Source organism: Canis aureus, chromosome 24 (genome assembly GCF_053574225.1).
Source record: "Canis aureus isolate CA01 chromosome 24, VMU_Caureus_v.1.0, whole genome shotgun sequence".
Classification (NCBI taxonomy): Eukaryota; Metazoa; Chordata; class Mammalia; order Carnivora; family Canidae; genus Canis; species Canis aureus.
Window position 1 is genome coordinate 35,881,547 of NC_135634.1, and position 21,560 is coordinate 35,903,106.

The following is a 21,560-nucleotide window of genomic DNA, read 5'->3' on the forward strand; positions in this document are numbered from 1 at the left end:
TAAAAGGAAGAAAAGAAGAAATTATAGACATACACATAATATACTGTATGTATGGATATTTTTAATGAAATATTTCAAAAATAATTTAACATAAAATGGCACAGGAAATAAATGCCACAAATGTTGCTACCTACTCATATACCTACCATGTAGATTTAAAATATTAAGTTCGCCATATTTGTTCCAAATATTTTTAAGAACTAAAATATTGCAGATATAATGGAGCAACTTCCATCTGCTTCCTTCCACTCCAGAGGTAATTACTACATTTAAGTAGTTGTACATCCTTCTCATACTTATATAATTTGTTACGAATATATCTATACACAACATAGTATATTTTAAATTTTATATAAACAGCATCATACTGTGTATCTTTTTGTAACTTACATTTTTATATTTTTATACTCAACATTGCTTTTCAGATTTACCTAGAATGGGGCCACAGTAGTCATTTTTCTCCCATTTTTGTTTTTAAGTTCGACAGCTAATTCTGATGGGTAACTAGAGCTGAGAACAATCTTTTTTTTTTTTTTTGGCTTTTTGATTGATTGATTGATTATTTATTTATTTATTTATGAGAGTGAGCAAGCGAAAGCACCAGCAAGGGAGGGGCAGAGGGAGAGGGAGAAAGACTCCTACAGTGCAGGGAGCCCAACAGGGAGCCCCACTCAAGCAGGGAGCCTGAGGTGTAGCTTGATCCAGGAACTCCAGGAACTCTGGGACCATGACCTTAACTGAAGGCAGATGCCCTACCAAATGAGCCACCCAGGAGCCCCTCACTTAAACATCTTGATTGTGGTGGTAGTTATGCAAGTCTACACATGTACAATTGTATAGCGCTACACACACATGCATGTGTGCACAGGTTCACATATAACTGGTGAAGCCTGAATGAAGTCTGTGCACTGTGCCAACGTCAATTTCTTGGTTTGGTATAGTGCTGTGGCACTGTAGGATGTTGATACTGTGGAAGACAGAGACCTTGGGGAGGATGTATAGGACCTCTCTGTACATTTCTTGGCAACATCCTGTGAATCTATTATCTAAAAGTAAAAAACTGGGGCGCCTGGGTGGCGTAGTCAGTTAATAGTCTGCTTTCAGCTCAGCTCATCATCTAAGGATCCTGGGATCAAGCCCCATGGCCAGCCCCCTGCTCAGCAGAGAGTCTGCTTCTCCCTCTCCCTCTGCCCCTTCTCCTGCTCTCTCTCATATAAATAAATAAAATCTTTTTAAAAATTAATAAACATACATGAATTTTTAAAACTAAGTTTCTTTTTTTTTAAATATTTTATTTATTTATTCATGAGAGACACAGAGAGAGAGAGAGGCAGAGACACAGGCAGAGGAAGAAGCAGGCTCCATGCAAGGAGCCCGACGCGGGACTTGATCCCAGCTCTCTAGGATCATGCCCCAGGCTGAAGGCAGATGCTAAACTGCTGAGCCACCAGAGCTGCCCTAAAACTAAGTTTCTAAAGTACACTGAAGAAATTCTGCAACCTTTTCACAGGCAAAATCAGTTCAGTATCATGCTACAATGTACATCCACTATATAAATAACATTGTTAGGTAATAGACCTAACATCAGATGCAAATCTGCATAAAAGAGAAAGAAAACATTTCTGATGACCACTTTAATTCTGCAGTAAGTATAAAAGATAAATCTTAAAAGTTATTGGCCTATAAGCTATTATTTTTAGATTATTGTGTGGTCTTACCCTCATGGGATACTAGGATTTAGCTATCTCTGTTCACTACAAATAACCCTGCTTTCATTCCTATTTTAAGCCAGCAAGCCTGCCCTACTTTTGCAGACTTATTTCCTAATCTACTCACCTGCTTTTCCAATCATGAACCAGTTAAACACTGCTGAAAAGGTTATGTTAAGTATTATTGAAAGTCATACATAGCTTTCAGATTCTTTCATAATCTATTAGAACAAGTAATTTTATTTCAGTGATTGGATACAGCTCTTTGAGATTATTCCCTCTATTCTTTGATAGTCATAGAGCACACTTTCAAAGTATTGGAACTAGTCCTCCTAGAACCAATTAAGTAATAACCACTATCGGTGATAGTCTGAGAGAAGCAGTAAGTTTATGGTGACATCATGTTTTCAATAAAACAGTGTACAACAGTAAAAAATAAGTAGACTTATTTCACAGATAAACCCACCAATTACCTTTACTACTCTGGCCATTAATTAAAGCTACCTTATTTTTTTTTAAACTACCTTATTTTTTAAAATTTTATTTAGCATTTTACTTTTCCTATTTTATTTTTAAACCTCCACAAAGCCTTTGGTCACAAAAACAAAATGTACCTATGGATATACACAAAAATCCACAAATTAAGTCTTACTTCTTTAGGTTACTGATCAACAGATTAAAAAAAAAAAAAAAGATCCTACAACTATCCTATAAATTAGGCTCTATTATGCCTTTTCTTCAGATAGGGAAAAGGAGCCACCTAGGTGTCCCTCAAGGCCATGTTCTAAAATCAGTCTCTCGGGATCCCTGGGTGGCGCAGTGGTTTGGCGCCTGCCTTTGGCCTAGGGCGCGATCCTGGAGACCCGGTATCGAATCCCACGTCCAGCTCACGGGGCATGTAGCCGGCTTCTCCCTCTGCCTGTGTCTCTGCCTCTCTCTCTCTCTCTCTCTGTGACTATCATAAATAAATAAAGAAAAAAAATATTAAAAAAAAAAATCAGTCTCTCGGGCAGCCTGGGTGGCTCAGCAGTTTAGTGCCACTTGCAGCCCCGGGTGTGATCCTGGAGACCTGGGATCAAGTCCCATGTCGGGCTCCCTGCATGGAGCCTGCTTCTCCCTCTGCCCATGTCTCTGCCTCTCTCTCTCTCTGTGTGTCTCTATGAATAAATAAATGAAATCTTTAAAAAAAAATAAAAATAAATAAAATCAGTCTCTCTCTCTCTCTTTAAAGATTTTACTTATTTGAGAGAGAGACAGCACAAGAGGGACCATGGGCAGGGGCAGGAGAGGAGGGGAGTGGCAGAGGGAGAGGAAGAAGCAGACTCCCAGCTTGAGCAGGGAAGTCCAACATAGGGCTCCATCCCACAACCCTGGGATCATAACCTGAGCCAAAAGCAGATACTTAACAGATTGAGCCACCCAGGCACCCCTCTATACAGCCTCTTAGTAGTAAAGGAGAAAAAGCTTCTCAGATGTCCTCTTAGCTAATTCTTGAAAGATAAATAGGGGCTGGTCAAGTTGGGTCATAGTATTCTACATAAAAATAATGCAAAGAGGGAGGCCTGGGTGGCTCAGCGGTTAAGTGTCTGCCTTAAGCATCTGCCTTTGGCTCAGGTCCTGATCCCAGAGACCTGGGATCCAGTCTCACATCAGGTCCCTGCATGGAGCCTCTACCCATGTCTCTGCCTCTCTCTCTGTGTCTCTCATGAATAAATAAATAAAATCTTAAAAAAAATAATAATGCAAAGAACCCATTCACAGATACAAAATTTCATGACATTCTGGGGAAGTAATAGTAAAGTAAGTTTGGGAACAGGGGTATGAAATGGGAAAAAGTAACACAGGATTAGAGATTTAGCATGAAGGGAACTATTTATCAACAAAATTAGAGTTTATCCAATGGGCAGAAAGTGCTCTTGAAGGATTTCATGCACAAGAATAATCATTTACATTATCTACAGATCATGATGGCACCATGGACACTAAATTAAATCGCCCTAGCAAAAGGCTACTGCAATAGTATAAGCAAAAAGAGAGGGAGATAACGAGAAGGTTCTGTACAAACCAAAAGACCACAGAACTGAGTCTGGTAGAACTGGATGTGAAGTGAAAGGGATAGGAAAGAGTCTGGACTGACTCCCAGGCTTGTCATCTGAGCCAGTGACTAAATGGGTAAGTGGTGTGATTAACAGGGATGGGAAATACATTTAGAAAATCCTTTCTATCTCCTCTGCTTTTTAGTGCTTTTTAATATTTATTTTATTGTTCTACCAACTTTTTCTTTTTTCAAAATCTCTTCAATGAAATAAAAACAAGCCTGTCTCACTTTCACAATATCTGCTTGTATGATGTTTAAATCATCTGTAATCCTGAGTTACATTTACAAGCCAATTAAGCCTTGGGTTTTTTTTTTTTTTTTTTTTTTTTTTTTTTTAACATATAGCCATCAAAATAATCTTGCTGTTCCCTCAATGGAATCATTGTCAACTGCCCTAGCAGTTTTCAGCTATCCCTCTTCCTCATTTCACCTCTTTTAATTCTTTAGCATTTCTAATTTTACCTACCCCATCTACTCCTTCATCAAGTACACTTTGTTTTTCTACATCCTTACTTCTGCATGTTTTTCCAAACCCTATGTAGCTGAAACAACTTCTGTTTTGCTAAATAAGTTACTTCCACTTCATATCAGGTATAACATACTTGAAAACTCATTTTTCTCCTTTTTAGCTTTCACGAAGACACTACTGAATCCTTCGATATGATGGTAGCCTTTCCCAAGTCTACCTGTTTTGATACACTTAAGTGTTAATTCTTTTTTTTCCTCTCCCTAATTTTCTGTTTTGAAAAACTGTAGTCCTATCAAGAGAGTAAAAGAATAGGGGTGCCTGGCTGCCTCAGTAAGTGGAATCTGTGACTCCTAATCTCAGGGTTGTGAGGTCAACCCCCACACTGGGTGTAGAGATTACTTATAAATAAAATCTTTTTTTTTTTTTTTTAAAGAAGAAAGTAAAAGACTGGTAACATGAATACCTATTTGCTCCTTTTCTACATTCAAAATGGTGGACATTTTGCTACTTTTGCTTTCTCTCCCAATAAATACGTAATTTTTTTCTGAACCATTTGAAAGCAAATTGCTGACATTTTAACCTAAATACTTCATCAGGTATCATCTAAGATCATTCGTCTTTACAAGCACAATACTATATCATCAGACCCAAGACACTCAACACTGATATATTATCTAATATATGTTCCATATTCATATTTCCCCAGTTGTCTCCAAAATGGCCTCTACAACTTTATTTTCCCAATTCAGGCTTGGCACTATACTTGACAGTCATTTCTCTTTCATTTCCTTTCCTCTAGAATAGTCTTTCTGCCTTTTATATTTTTCATCAGCTTGACATTTTTGAAGAGTTCAAACCAGCTGTCTTATATAAAGTCCCACAAATTGGATTTGTCTGATTATTTATTATAACCTGATCCAGGTTAAATATTTTTAGCAAGGATTATATAGGTAATTCTTGAATGAATTCTAAAATTATCTCCCAGTGTTTATTTCACTTGTTTTACTTCCATCTCTTGAGCTAACACTGTCTACACTGCACAAAACATCATGAATTGTTTGCATTCAATAAATCTAATAATGATCATGGAAAATACACATTGCCTTGGCTAGCTTATACAACATATCTGTCACCTCAAAGATTATAGTTACCAAGCTGTATCCTCTTCTAATAATAAAGACTCAAGAAACTAACAGATTTCTTGATAAAAATCTAGTTTGCACCAAATAAAACTGAATAGATAAAACTAAGTACTCTCTGCATGTATCTGAATAATTAAGTAGATTATAAAGATAACTAAGATATCACCAACCATGAGTTGTAACTTTTACATCTCAGTTTTGCAATTTAAAATGCAGCTAAAATTTAACATGAAAACTTAAAAACATAGTATTCTGTATTCTGTTCATGATTATACCAAAGAATGATTACCAGACACCCCTTTATTTCCATTAGTCCTGTAGCAATTAAGTAGCAGCAAAGCCCCAAAATGACAGTAAATACCAAGAATTAGCTGAATAATTTTGTATATATGTCTAGGTATGTCTTTTTTTTTTTTTTTTTTTGTCTAGGTATGTCTAAAATTATTTTCCCCAAAATGTTTCTTTAATGAAAAAATATTTTATTTTTTTAAATAGTTTATTTATTTATTCATGAGAGAGGCAGAGACACAGGTAGAGGAAGAAGCAGACCCCCTCCAGGGAGCCCAATATAGGACTCAATCCCAGGACCCCGGGAACCACGTCCTGAGCTGAAGGCAGACACTCAACCACTGAGCCACCCAGGCATCCCTGGAAAGATAATTTATTACCAAATACCACTTAAAGGAAGATTTGTTTTTTAAAGATTATTTATTTATTTGAGAGAGAGGGAGTGTACAAGTAGGAGGGAGGGCAGAAGGAGAGAGAGGAGAAGCAGACTCCCCACTGAGCAGAGAGCCCATTGTGCATTGTGCAATGTGCATGCCTGAGAGCACAACCAAGCCTAAGGCAGGCGCTCAACTGCTGAGCCACCCAGGCATTAATTTTTAAATCACCTTAGGTACTGAATCCTTACCATTTTTTTTTTCAAATGATTCAAAAACATTTTTTACTTTTACTAAAATGTAGTAATATGTTACTTTATGGGAGAAAGCTTTATTACCAAATGTCTGATATAAATAAAGCTTTAATCATAACCATTAACATACAGGTAAAAAAGAACACCTTATTCCTACTCGAAGAATTAAGTGTTTACATTAAGATATCCTTTCCAAGGTTTGAGACTTCCACTCAGAGGTATGAATCTCAAATAGCACAGATTTCCTTTTTTTTTTTAATTTTTATTTATTTATGATAGTTACAGAGAGAGAGAGAGAGAGAGGCAGAGACATAGGTAGAGGGAGAAGCAGGCTCCATGCACCAGGAGCCCAATGTGGGACTCGATCCCAGGTCTCCAAGATGGCGCCCTGGGCCAAAGGCAGGCGCTAAACCGCTGCGCCACCCAGGGATCCACTAGCACAGATTTCCAATGTTTAAATAGTTTGGCAGCTTGGTAAGTACAATGGTAAAACTAAGTATAACTTAGTAATAGTGTTGACAAATTCAACAGATATACACTATCTAACTTGTCTATGTCAAATATTTATATTTGAAATGTTTCTTCCAGATTGACACTGTATCAAATGATTGATTTTATTCATAAAGGTCCAAAATATGAATAAAAGCACTTTCAAACCATTCCATACTGATTGAAACCGTCATGGATATTTAGGTAAAATTATAATATTTATGTTAAAATGATATGAAAACATTTTCCAAGAACAAACTTTAATATATGTGACCTATTCTCCTTTGAATTCAAAATATACTAACACAGAAATACATGAAAAGTTTTAAGAGCACTTATTTCCGGGAGAAATACGACACCTTTGTTTTCTTTTATTTATTTATTTATTTATTTATTCATTCATTCATTCATTCATTCATGAGAGACACAGAAAGAGAGAGGCAGGCAGAGACATAGGCAGAGGGAGAAGCAGGCTCCATACAGGGAGCCCGATGCGGGACTCGATCCCAGGACTCTGGGATCATGACCTGAGCCAAAGCCAATCGCTTAACCACTGAGCTACACAGGTGCCCCAGGATACCTTTGTTTTCTTCCCTTTCTGCCTTTCAAATTTTATAATTAGCAGGATTAAACTTATATGTTTTTTAAGGATTTTATTTATTTATTCATGAGAGATACAGAGAGAGAGAGAGACAGAGGGAGAAGCAGGCTCCCTGCAAGGAGCCCCGATGGGGGACTCAATCCCGAATTCCAGGATCATGCCCTGAGCCCAACGCAGACATTCAACTGCTGAGACACTCAGGCGTCCCTAAGCTTATATTTAAAAGAAAAAAAAAATTTTTAAAGAAAAGAAAAAAATTGAGATGCCTGGCTGGCTCAGTTGGCCGAACATGCAACTCTTCATCTCAGAGTTGTGAGTTCAAGCCCTATGTTGTGTATAGAGGTTAGTTAAAAATAAAATCTGGGCAGCCCCGGTGGCCCAGCGGTTTAGCACCGCCTTCAGCCTGGGGTGTGATCCTGGAGACCAGGGATGGAGTCCCACATCGGGCTCCCTGCATGGAGCCTGCTTCTACCTCTGCCTGTCTCTCTCTCTCTCTCTGTCATGAATAAATAAAATCTTTAAAAATAAATAAATAAGGGATCCCTGGGTGGCTCAGCGGTTTAGCGCCTGCCTTTGGCCCAGGGCGCGATCCTGGAGTCCCAGAATCAAGTCCCACGTCGGGCTCCCGGTGCATGGAGCCTGCTTCTCCCTCTGCCTGTGTCTCTGCCTCTCTCTCTCTCTCTATGTCTATCATAAATAAATAAATATTTAAAAAACAATAATAAAAATAAAATAAAAATAAATAAATAATAAATAAAAATAAGATAAAAATAAAATCTTTAGGGATCCCTGGGTGGCGCAGCAGTTTGGCGCCTGCCTTTGGCCCAGGGCGCGATCCTGGAGACCCAGAATCGAATCCCACATCGGGCTCCCGGTGCATGGAGCCTGCTTCTCCCTCTGCCTGTGTCTCTGCCTCTCTCTCTCTCTCTCTCTCTCTCTGTGACTATCATAAATAAATAAAAATTTTAAAAAAATAAAATAAAATCTTTAAGAATAATGAGAAAAAGAAAAAAATTATTTTTAAAAAGATATTATTTATTTATTCATGAGAGAGAGAGAGGCAGAGACATAGGCAAAGGGAGAAGCAGGCTCCATGCAAGGAGCCCGATGTGGGACTCAAACCCAGGAATCCGGGATTACGCTCTGAGCCAAAGGCAGACATTCAACTGCTGAGCCACTCAGGCATCCCAGAAAAAATTAAAAAAAAAAAAAAGAAAAAACACTTGGGATGCCTGGGTGGCTCAGTGGTTTAGTGTCTGCCTTTGGCTCATGATCCTGGGGTCCTGGGATCAAGTCCCATATCGGGTTCCCTACAGGGAGCCTGCTTCTCCCTCTGCCTACGTCTCTGCCTCTCTCTCTGTGTCTCTCATGAATAAACAAAAATCTTAAAAAAAATAAAAATTCAAAAAAATTTTAAAACCGGGGCACCTTGGGTGGCTCAGTGGTTTAGCACCGCCTTCAGCCCAGGGCCTGACCCTGGGGACCCGGGATCGAGTCCCACGTCGGGCTCCCTCCATGAAGCCTGTTTCTCCTTCTGCCTGTGTCTCTGCCTCTCTCTCTCTCTCTGTCTCTCATGAATAAATAAATAAAATCTTAAAAAGAAAATTTAAAAACCAAACCCTTGGTAAACACATTCTCATAATACAGAAAAAGGCAAGAGAGGATAAGAGCTGTATAAATAAATGAGGCATAGGTACCAAGGACTGAAACAGTTCAGGGTATACTTGTGAAAATAGCAATTTTTGTACATACTATTCTTAAAATCTTTTAAGAAAGCTATAGCCACACTCTTCCAATTGGCAGGATATACAAAAATCAGTAGCCTCTGTGTGCTACAAATGACCGTACATTTTGTGAATATACAATACACTTGAATTCCAAATGAATGGAAGAAATGTATCAGCATCTTACTGAAAAGAAATCTGACTTTTTGTGAAACATCATTTGACCAACAACAATGGATTCTCCATATCTGTCATGCAATTCCTAGTGAAATTTCTTTATTGCAGCACAGGAAAATAAACCTTTAAAAAAAAAATCACTGTCAAAGGAAAAAATTTTCTTAAACAGGAAAAGAACTTGGAAGCCAGAAAGGAGAAAAGAGAAAAAAAGGAAAGGAAAGGAAAGGAAAGGAAAGGAGAGGAGAGGAGAGGAGAGGAGAGGAGAGGAGAGGAGAGGAGAGGAGAGGAGAGGAGAGGAGAGGAGAGGAGAGGAGAGGAGAGGAGAGGAGAGGAGAGGAGAGGAGAGGAAAGGAAAGGAAAGGAAAGGAAAGGAAAGGAAAGGAAAAAAGAAAGAAAAGAGAAAGAAAGAAAGAAAGAAAGAAAGAAAGAAAGAAAGAAAGAAAGAAAGAAAGAAAGAAAGAAAGAAAGAAAAAGAAAGAAAGAAAGAAGAAAGAAAGGAAGGAAGGAGATAGATCAAGCTGAAAGACCTTCACAATTCAGTCATTTGAGTTTCTGGGGGTTTTTTCTGCTCTAGATAACAGCATCGATGCCACCACAGTGTATATGGACTATTCTAGAGGCACACAGAACTGTTACTTTAAAAACAAAAAAGAAACAAATGAGCACTTGTTGGTATACACTGCAGATGGCTCTCCATAAACACTTAAGGAATGAGTGAAACCCTAAGAATTTTTATATTTTTAAACATAAAACAAACACCTTCGACTGCTAGGGGAGAAACCAGCTGCCAAGAAAGTACTAGACGGAAATGTATTGATCTCTTCATGCTGTTACACATGAGATTCCACCCAGATATCCTCTAAAGCATAAGAAGGGGAGGGGCGCCTGCCTGGATCATTCAGTAGAGCATGAGACGTTTGATCCAGAGGATTGTAAATCTGAGCCCCATGTTGGGTGTAGAGATTACTTAAAAATAAAAAAATTAATTGTAGAACAGGTATTTTCCTGACTGGAACAGTTTTCCAACCTATGTTATAATTTCATATACTTTCTAATTCTTACTTTTTCAAGTGTTGATTTCTCAAAAAATGTTAATGAGGGGCACCTGGGTGGTTCAGTTGGTTAAGTTGATTTCAGCTCAGGTCATGCATGATCTCAAGGTTGTGAGATGGAGCACAGCGCATTGCTCCACACTCAGCCTGGAGTCTCTACCATTCTCTCTCATTTCTCTCTGCCCCTCCCCCAAGTCATGCCCCCCCAAGTCAATCAATCAATCAATCATTTAAAAATGTTAATGATTTCTCTACTAACCACTTATGTAGATCTATTATCAAACTATCATGTTTCATAATACAACCTGTCTTAAGCTTTTCATGTCAGTTATATCATTTGCATGGCTCTGAAGCTTGACAAAGATTTTAGTAACCCTATTTTGCCAGTGAGATTATTGAAGCAAAAAAAGGGGGGGGGGTTAAGTAAAAAAAGGAAGGTCAAAAAAAAAAAAAGGGCAAGGTCGCAAGTAAGCTCCAGATGCAGTAAAACCTAGGTTTCTTGACCATCCATCTAGTCCTTCTTCATTTTAGGAAAGTTGCTGTTTAAAGGACACTTAAAATACTAGTCATTCCCTCCCACTCTTCTTCAAGATTTGTTCAAAGAAAACAATTAAGTAGACTTTAAAGTTAACAGGAAATGACAGAACCAAAAATAACTGGGGTGTGGTCTCACCTCTGAAAAAGATTTCCAGCTGTGAATAAATGCAGACAACTCTGGCCAGACAAGATAACATCAGATCAGGATTTAGTACCCAATACAATGGACCTTAGCTACATATACAATGACACCTTTCACTGAACAAATCTCAACTATTTCAAACTCTGCAAAACCCAGAAAAAAAAAGCAACATAAGTCACGGAGAAGCCAAAATTGCTACGGTCAAGTTCTTACACTACAGTTTTTAAGATAAATCCACACATTCTAAGTAATGGCTTGAAATTATTATATTTCATTTATTTAAGAGTAATCTTATAAGTATACAACATGCAATATACTCCTAAAAAACAAAAATTATACAGATTATAAGGGTGTTTACTTAACTGTGAGCATGCCTAGCAGTAAGACAGCACCTGCTTTTTAACTACATTTCATTTTACTTTACTTCTATACTTCAGGGTCTGAAAGGGTTATTTTAAAATTGAAAATTTCCTTTATATCTCATGGCATCTTACAGTGGAAATTACATGCTACAATGGTGATCAGAATTTGAGATTCCTGAAGGTCTGAGGGCTGACACTAAGCTTCACTGAGATCCTATTCATTCTGACTTGACACACAATTCTGGTTTATCTGGTTTCCCTGCCTCCTTCAGCTTAGAAATAGCAGATTAGAAGGGCATATTTTGACAGATAAAGAACAGTACTGCAGGATATAAACTAAAAACAGACAAAAGCATTATTAAATAGTATAGCAGTAAGGAGTCATTTTGGTACAGGAGGAAAGTGCCAACACCCTTCTACAGCAGAATGCACCAGCCATGTTAACATCAGAGGACAGAAATTAATGTACACAACTGACCTTGATTTATCCAAAAAGGTTATGTTTAGTATATTCTTTATCTTAAGAGAAGTTTTATTATACTCTTTATGGGTTATATACTATAAAAACTGACATTAAAATGGCCAAAATTATTTAGCTGTTAAACGGCTGTCAGTCATATGAACAATTAATTCACTTAGACCCTTAATAATATCAAACTGAGTAGATAAATTTCAAAAACCCCATTATATTCACTGAATATTACATAATATAGGTCATCAGTGTTTATGATCATCACTTAGGATCTTGACTTTTTAGAGGGGGGGAAAAACTTAGTTACATGCAAAAATTTAGCAGTGCAGAAGATCAACATTTATGATGATTCATGTTTTAGGGAGAAAAAAAATCTAAGTCAAACACTAAAATTCTGTCTCTTCACTGAACATTCAAAATAGGCTTTTCCACTTAAAATACTTTTATTTTTTCCATTTCGGTGATTAGAAGGAGAAAGGAAACTAACATTGGTGACAGGATACATTTTGATAGTTTTGCCCACATCCAGAAGCCACTAAAACAGCTGGTCGAAGCATACTCCCTTCTTATAAAACCAGTGCTTTCAAAACCGGTAGTTAAAGAGAGAAGAGTCTTTACCTAAGTGCTACCGCTGAACAAAAGAAGTGCATAAAATAGTGGTCATGTTTAAACCAGTATCCATAGTTTAAGAGCAGAAACAGGGGGATCCCTGGGTGGCTCAGTGGTTTGGCTCCTGCCTTCAGCCCAGGGCGTGATCCTGGGTCCAGGGGTCGAGTCCCAGGTCAGGCTCCCTACATGGAGCCTGCTCCTCCCTCTGCCTGTGTCTCTGTGTGTCTCTCATGAATAAATAAATAAAATCTTTAAAGAAAAAAAAAAAAAAAAAGAGCAGAAACAACTGCAGTGTAACACCCCAGAAGTATCCGTAAGGAACAACCTAATTTTTGGTGAGACCTCTGAACCAGAGAACGTCCTTCTCCAAGTCTCTACAGCCAAAAACTAAAAACACCATGTCAAGAGATCTGTAAATCCCTCTAAAGCATCGCAAAATGGATTTAGTTGTGTCTATTTCACCAATGGTTTCTTTTCATAACAGCAGTAATTTAGGATGATCTGTAGAAAGTGAGCCAAAAGGTACTTGATAAACCTCCTCAAAAAAAAAAAAGGGGGGGGGTGGGGGAAGGGCGAGATGATCAGGTCCTAACGGGGAGCGGCTGAGAGAGATGTGACTTGGAAGAATCTACTACATCACCCTAGATGGCTTCACCAGTTAAAAGGCGAGAATAGAGGAATTGAAGGGAAAAAAAAAAAAAAAAAAGATGGGGGTCCCGGCCCTCTGGGGTGGCGGGGGAACTCCCCATCCCACCTGCAAGTCCCACACGACGGCGGGAGGTGGACGAGCCATCCCGGCGAGCTCCGGCCTGAGGCGGCCTGAGGTGCGAGGGAAGACGCCCCGGGATCCCCTCCCGTCCCTCACACCCCCTCCAGGCTGTCCCCCCGGACCCACGCAGCCAGGGTCCCCGCCGCCCTCCGTCCCTCCGCCGTCGCCCTGCCGTGGGCCGTTTCCCGCGGGGGGACGACGAGGGCCCGGCCCGCCCGGCACCTTTGACGACGCGCTCGGTGGTGGAGAGGTGGAGGTTCCTCCCGGACATGGTCCCCTCGGCCTCCTCCCGCTCCCGGCGACCTCCAGACGAGCGCCTCCGCCTTCGAGTCCCGCGGGTGTCAGCTCTCCGGGGCCAGTCGGCCCGCCGTGCGCCGGCCGGTGCTCCTCCCGCTGGCCCAGGTACCGGAGGGCGGTGGCCGCCGCAGCCCGGCCTCGAACCCCGCCGACAGGATGCGGGCCCACTGGCCGCTCCCTCCTGAGGCGCCGGGTCGGGAGCGCGGGCGGCGGAGGGAGGCAACCCGGGCGGCCGCGGCGGCTCGCGACCCGGCCCCACGTGCGCGTGCGCGCGCTCCCGCTCCCGCTCCCGCACCCGCTCTCCCAACTTCCCGGCGGCCCGCGCGCGCGCCGCCGCCGTCCCCGCCGCCGCGGCTCCGAGGCCCAAGGCGAGGCGCCGGCCGGCCGGGCCCGCAGCACCTGCCCCCCGCCCCCGGGCCCCGCACGGAAAGCCGGGACGACGCAGCGGCCATCTTGTGACCCGGTCGCAGCCCCTTGGGCCGCGAGCCTTCCCCTGGGGCCACCCCGCCGGGAGCCCTTGCCGTCCCCGACCTCCCCGACCTTCCGCAGCGGGGGCCTCCCTCCTTTCCTCCCGGTCCTCCTCGGGCTCGGTCTCCAGGCGCCGCCGTCAGCCCGGCCACGCTCCTCACCTCGGTTTCTCCTCTGCATTCTCCAGGCCCGCGGAAGCCCTGATCTCAGTGTTCGCGGTGGTGCGGTGCAGTTAGTACAGGAGGAAGCCCGCTGGTGCCCGTGCTAGTTCCAGCCCAGTCCTTGGGGAGCCTTCGATTCCAAGCGGCTCGAGACCCGGCTAGGCCCCGTGGCCTCCCCACTTGCTTTCCCGGTCTCCGAGGAGGGAGCCGCTGGCCTGGACCTCTGATGTGCAGGGAACTGACCTTATAAGCCCTGCGTGTCACCTCCTTTGCTAGAAGCATCCCCCTCCTTTTTCCCCCTTGTTGCAATGACAGCACCTGCTGGCCCCGCTCATGCACTGGGGAACACAATGGGCAAGACTAGAGAGTCTTGGGGATCCCTGGGTGGCGCAGCGGTTTGGCGCCTGCCTTTGGCCCAGGGCGTGATCCTGGAGACCCGGGATCGAATCCCACGTCAGGCTCCCGGTGCATGGAGCCTGCTTCTCCCTCTGCCTGTGTCTCTGCCTCTCTCTCTCTCTCTCTCTCTGCGACTATCATAAAAAAAAAAAAAAAAGGCTAGAGAGTCTTAACAATCTAGCTTGTCTCTGGGTTAAAAACTGACCGCTTGGGACGCCTGGGTGGCTCAGCGGTTGAGCGTCTGCCTTGGGCCCAGGGCTTGATCCTGGACCCGGGGATCGAGTCCCGCATTGGGCTCCCTGCATGGAGCCTGCTTCTCCCTCTGCCTGTGTCTCTGCATCTCTCTCTCTCTCTCTCTGTGTGCCTCTCATGAATAAATAAATAAAATCTTAAAAAAAAAAAAAAGGCCTCTTCTTTCCTTCTATTGTGAGCCTAGAACAGAAACTGTCTTACTGTGACTGTCTTCCCTCCCTGAGTATAGTGCCTAGCAAAGTCAAAAGTATTTTGAGTTTTAGCAATGATAATGTAATAGTGAAACTGAGACCCAAGGAAAACAGGCAATCCAGTCTTAACAGTTACTGTGGGGGCAGTAAGTCCTATGTGGTTACACACATTTAAATAGAATTAGAAATTTGAATATTCAGTTCCTCAAGTGCACTAGCCACATTTCAAGTGCTCAGTAACTACTCGTGGCTGGTGGCTACAGTATTGGACATGGTAGCATAGGACATTTCCATCATAGCAGAAAGTTCTTTTGGACAGCTCCTAGCTAAGAGATCTGAAGGGTTAAAGCCTCTATCTCCACTAATATAGTAGATTTATGTATTGGGAGGAGATCTGGGGATATATATATATATATATATATATATATATATTGCAGTCATTCCCTGAATTATGCCTTGGAATTTTGACCTAAAGCCATTCATGGCAACCCCAACAAGGCAGGAACACTTTGAAAGCTGGATTTAATTTGGTTCTGTTTTCTTGGGTCTTGACATCAGGCTTCTACCCAAGAGAGTTGTTCAGATATCCTGAGGAAGTTCTTCATTTAAGAAGTAACGAGAACTCCAGACTTCTATCAAACAGAGCAAACCGCTAAAGGTCAAAAATAAATTGGTCCCTGCAGCATGGTAGATGCTAAAATTCATCTGGAAGAACATAAACAGGATAACTAAAAACAAAAATGTCAAACTTTGCAAACCAATGTGAAGAGATGGATTTTTCAATAATAATGATAATAGTAATAGTGGAGGGACACCTGGGTGGCTCAGTGGTTGAGCATCTGCCTTTGGCTCAGGTCATGATCCCGGGGTCCTGGGATCGAGTCCTGCATCAGGTTCCCTGCAGGGAGCCTGCTTCTCCCTCTGCTCGTGTCTCTGTCTCTCTCATGAATAAATAAAATCTTTAAAAAAAAATAGTAGTGGAAAAATTACCATTTGGATCTCAAGTTGGAGCCACTCCATAATATCAAAATATTTTATTTTTTACTTTTTAAAAAAGGTTTTATTTTTAAGTTATCTCTACACCCAATGTGGGGCTCAAACTCACAACCCTGTGAGTTCAAACTCACAACCCAAGAGGTGCGTGCTCTACTGACTGAGCCAGCCAGGCACCTCAAGGATTTTTATTTTACTAATTTATTTTTTTTAAGATTTTATTTGTAAGCAATCTCTGTAACATTAGAATAAAGTGAACCTTGTTAAAAAACATAAAAACAGGGATCCCTGGGTGGCGCAGCGGTTTGGCGCCTGCCTTTGGCCCAGGGCACGATCCTGGAGACCCGGGATCGAATCCCACATCAGGCTCCCAGTGCATGGAGCCTGCTTCTCCCTCTGCCTATGTCTCTGCCTCTCTCTCTCTCTCTCTCTCTGTGACTATCATAAATAAATAAAAAAAATAAAATAAAAAAAAAATTTAAAAAATAAATAAATAAATAAAGTGAACCTTGTTTAAAAAGTTACATATAAAAAAATAAAAGGAAAAACTATCTAGGGCAGCCTCGTTGGCTCAGCAGTTTAGCGCCAGCTTCAGCCCCGGGGCTGATCCTGGGAGTCCCAGGATCGAGTCCCACATCGGGCTCCCTGCATGGAGCCTGCTTCTCCCTCTGCCTGTGTCTCTGCCTCTCTCTGTGTGTCTCTCATGAGTAAATAGATAAATATATAAGAAAGAAAGAAAGAAAGAAAGACTATCAAGAAGAAAATAAAGTTATCTTGGTTAATTTGGTTAATTGTGGTAACTCCAGGGATCCCTGGGTGGCTCAGCAGTTTAGCGCCTGCCTTTGGCCCAGGGTGTGATCCTGGAGACCCAGGATGAAGGCCCATGTCAGGCTCTCGGCATGGAGCCTGCTTCTCCCTCCTCCTGTGTCTCTGCCTCTCTCTCTCTCTCATAAATAAATAAATCTTTAAAAAAAAATTGTGGTAACTCCAGAGCTAATAATATATGCCAACAGATGCTGATGCTCCCTTCCCCCACTTACCAGATCAAACACAACTTAGTTAATTCAGAGAAGGGCTTTCAAGGCTCAAAGGTAATGAAAGGGGAGCACCTGGGTGGCTCAGTCAGTTAAGCATCTGACTCTTGAATTTGGCTCAGGTGATGATCTCATTTGTGGGATGGAGACCCACCTCAGTCTCTCTGCTTAGCAGAGTTGGCTTCTCTCCCTCTCTCTCTTTGCCCCTCCCCATGTGTCTCTGTCTCTCTCAAAAATCAATCAATCAATCTTACTGCCCCCCCCAAAGAAGTAATGAAAGGAATCACAAAAGAATATTGTGTTTGACTACTTGAAAAAGATAAACACAATCAAAAAGCACAAAACCAGGAAGATATTTGCATCTCCTAAGTCAGGATAAAGAACTTCCACTATTCAAAAGAGATCTACAATACAAGTATGGGCAAAGGCCATGAACAATGAATTTATAAAAGAGTAAAAGATAAGGCACTAAACATTACAAAATGTTCGACTTTGAGCAGCCTGGGTGGCTCAGGGGTTTAGTGCCGCCTTCAGCCCAGGGTGTGGTCCTGGAGATCCGGGATCGAGTCCGGTGTTGGGCTCCCTGCATGGAGCCTGCTTCTCTCTCTGCCTATGTCTCTGCGTCTGTCTGTCTCTCATGAATAAATAAATAAAATCTGTTTTTAAAAATGCCATTTTTTCACATAAAAAATTAGAAAACTTTTTTATTTTTATTTTTTTTAAGATTTTAATTTATTTATCCACTAGAGACATAGAGAGGCAGAGACATAGGCAAAGGGAGAAGCAGGCTCCATGCAGGAAGCCGGATGTGGGACCCAAACCCAGGACCAGGATCATGACCTGAGCCAAAGGCAGATGCTCAACCACTGAGCCACCCAGGTGCCCAGAAAACATTTTTAAAAGGGGACACTCTACAGAGCATGCAACTCTTGATCTTGGAGTCATGAGTTCCAGCCCAATGTTGGGTGTAGAGATTACTTAAAAAAAAAAAAAAAAATGACACTGTTGGTAGAATTACAAATTAGCACAATTTCTCTGGAAAGGGATTTGTCAGTATCAGTCAAAGAAGAGCTTGGATATGGCTGATGAAAAGATTCTCTCGGGGCAACTGGGTGGCTCAGTGGCTGAGCATTTGCCTCTGGCTCAGGTTGTGATCCTAGGGTCCTGGGATTGAGTCCAGCATTGGGTTCCCCACAGGAAGCCTGCTTCTCCATTTGCCTATGTCTCTCTCTCTCTCTGCATATCTCATGAATAAATAAATAAAATCTTAAAAAAAAAAAAAAAGGGTTCTCTCACTATCATTAGCCATCAAGGAAATGCAAGATAAACCATACTGAGATACCACTTCACTAGGCTGAATAGTACTAAAGATTCTTAGTACTAGGATACTTGACTGGCTCAGCAGAGTATGTAACTTTTGAACTTAGGATCATGAGTTCGAGCCCCTTAAAAATAAACAGACAAACAAATAAATAAAATGCAATGTGGAACACCTGGGTGGCTTAGCGGTTGAGTGTCTGCCTTCGGCTCAGAGCATGATCCCGGGTCTGGGGATTGAACGGTGCATCAGACTCCCTGAGAGGAGCCCACTTCTCCCTGTGCCTATGTCTTTGCTTCTCTTTCTGTGTCTCTCATGAATAAATAAATAAAATCTTTAAAAAATAAAATAAAATGCAATCGTCACAAAAAAAGATTATATCAAGTGTTGGCAAGAGTGGGAGCAACTGCAACTCTACTATGTTACTGGTGGGAGGGTAAAATGCTAAAACAACTTTGGAAAACAGTTTGGTAGTTTCTTATAAAGTTAAATATACACCTACTCTATGACCCAGTAATTATACTCAGGTATTTTACCTGACAGCAATGGTTATTCAAACAATGAAATGCTACTTAGCTAATAAAGAGGAATAATTACTGATACATGCAACAATATGGATGAATCCCAAAAACATTGTGAACAAAAGAAGCAAAATACAAAATAGTACATACTATATGATTTCATTTGCATAGGTGATGACATGAAATATGATATTGGATATGACATTGTGCTTTATGAAAAACCAATATTTATTTGTTTGTTTGTTTATTCAAGTAATCTCTACATCCAATATGGGACTCAGACTCACAACCCTGAGATCTAGAGCTGCATGAGCAACTGCTGACTCAACCAGCCAGGTGCCCCAAAAAACAAACATATTTTACGTTACTAAGATACTTGGTATCATGAGAAAAGCCTCAGGAAATAATGAAAAGTGAAAAAGCTAGAATATAAGAACGCACAGTATGGACCCTATTTGTTAACAAACAAGCAAATGTGTGCATAAAAAGATTAGAAGGAGATATCAATATATTTGTACATTTGTACACTCAATAAACATTAATCAGATGCCCACTATGCCAGGTACTGTGCTAGGTGGTAGGATGAACTAAAATTGACACAATTCTTTTTTTTAAAGATTTATTTATTTATTTATTTATTTATTCATTCATTCATTCATTCATTCAGAGAGAGCAAAAGAGAGGCAGAGACACAGGCAGAGAGAGAAGCAGGCTCCATGCAGGGAGCCCGACTTGGGACTCGATTCCGGGTCTCCAGGATCACACCCCGGGCTGCAGGCGGCGCTAAACCGCTGCGCCACCCGGGCTGCCCAAATTGACACAATTCAATCAAACCTCCAACATTGTCTGATTTAGAAAACAATGTTAATAGCCATCTCTCGGTGGCTAAGAATGACTTACGCGAAACAAATGAACAGTAATTTCTGTGGTTTACAAATTTTCCCTGGTGAGAATATTTTACTTTATAACTAGGTGAACATAAAGAAAAGTGCACTTTTCTTTCAAAGATCGATTGTCCATGCCTATTTCCAGTAGTGTTACATATTCATTTGGGGGTACTTTCTGACTTCTCTGATCAAAACAACTCAATGAGGGTACCTTGGTGGCTCAGTCGGTTGGGTGTCTGCCTTCAGCTAGGTCAGGATCCTGGGATCCAGTCCCATGTGGGGCTTCTTGCTCAGAGGGGAGTCTATTTCTCCATCTCCCTCTGCACCTCCCCCTGCTCATGCTCTCTCTCTCAAATAAATTATTTTTTTAAATTCATGAAAATATGAAAAGAACACTCTAATTAAGCTCCTTCCCAATTTTAGATAAGTGAGGCTTAACTTTATTGATTGTAGTGATGCTTTTAGTCATAACCTTAACAGTCCCCAGCAACAATTAGATGTTTTATTTCATTCAGCTTATACATCATCCACCTGGCCAGCTGTGGTATTTTAATCTACAGGAGCTGTGGTGAATCTGATTCTCTTTCTTTTCACTTTCTGCATTGGTCAGGATTAACTAAATATTTGGAATCACCAAGATTGATGGGTAATTGGCATTTCTACTCATCTTTTCAAAGCTAGGTTTCCATCTTACAGAGCTTGGGAGATTTGGTATATTTCCTTGTGAAACTCCCTAAGCACTTCATAAACCTTAATTAACGAGCAGCTCTTCTGAGAAATAATTACAAAGCTTTAACAATGCACAGGGAATTCTAGTTTCCATTGTTGTATAAAAGTAACCTGGTTTCAGTTTCTATTTGTATGAAGCCATTAAACTTCTGGGTTAAATGCAGGTTAAGAGAACTATATAATGTTTTTTAAACTAAAATAAAATGAGTGTTTCTAAAATAGCTACATAGAAAGGTTATCTTATAGGGATCCCTGGGTGGCGCAGCGGTTTAGCACCTGCCTTTGGCCCAGGGTGCGATCCTGGAGATCCGGAATTGAATCCCACGTCGGGCTCCCGGTGCATGGAGCCTGCTTCTCCCTCTGCCTATGTCTCTGCCTCTCTCTCTCTCTCTCTCTGTGACTATCATGAATAAATTAAAAAAAAAAAAAATATATATATATATAAAGGGTAAAAAAAATAAAAAAAAGAAAGTATCTTATAGTATATAATTCCTAATTTTATATGAAAATCCCTACATAGGGGCACTTGGGGGGCTCAGAGGAGATTGGGGGTCTGCCTTTGGCACAGGGTGTGATCCCGGGTCCTGGGATTGAATTCATCATCAGGCTCCCTACAGAGAGCCTGCTTCTCCCTCTGCCTATGTCTCTGCCTCTCTCTGTCATGAATAAACAAATAAAATATTTTTTAAAAAAAGAAAGAAAAGCACTACATAATTTTTTAAAAGTAATCTCTACACCCGACATGGGGCTCAACTTGAAATCAAGAGTCCCATGCTCCATGAACTGATCCAGCCAGGTACCCCAATTAGTAATACATATTGTATGGACATCATATAAGGTATTATATTTAATTCATATCTTCCTATGAGTATGTTTTAGTTTTGATTAAATTACCTTGATTAAATTTTGATTGGATTATCTTGGCATGGACCTTCCACAGTCTTGAGGTCTAAAACAATTAATGAATCCAAATTAAGAACACAGCCTAAAGCAACATCCTACTAATTATAAGAGCCCAATATGAAATTCGGAATCTCTTCAGACA

The 21,560-nt window shown here is 41.1% G+C and overlaps 1 protein-coding gene across 3 annotated transcripts in view; it reads right to left on the bottom strand.

The window, feature by feature from the left end:
• Positions 1 to 14,398, bottom strand: part of PPP3CC (protein phosphatase 3 catalytic subunit gamma) — a 110,496-nt gene extending 96,098 nt beyond the window's left edge. The window contains exon 1 of one of the 3 annotated variants that reach the window (XM_077868878.1): positions 13,491 to 13,811. In XM_077868878.1, coding sequence (XP_077725004.1) covers positions 13,491 to 13,539 — 49 coding nt within the window. In that variant the 5' untranslated portion in view covers positions 13,540 to 13,811. Of the gene's footprint in view, positions 1 to 11,050; positions 11,150 to 13,490; positions 13,812 to 14,194 lie in introns of those variants that run through there. The other 2 variants (XM_077868880.1, XM_077868881.1) reach the window with 2 other exon arrangements.
• Between the last annotated feature and the right edge of the window lie 7,162 nt (positions 14,399 to 21,560).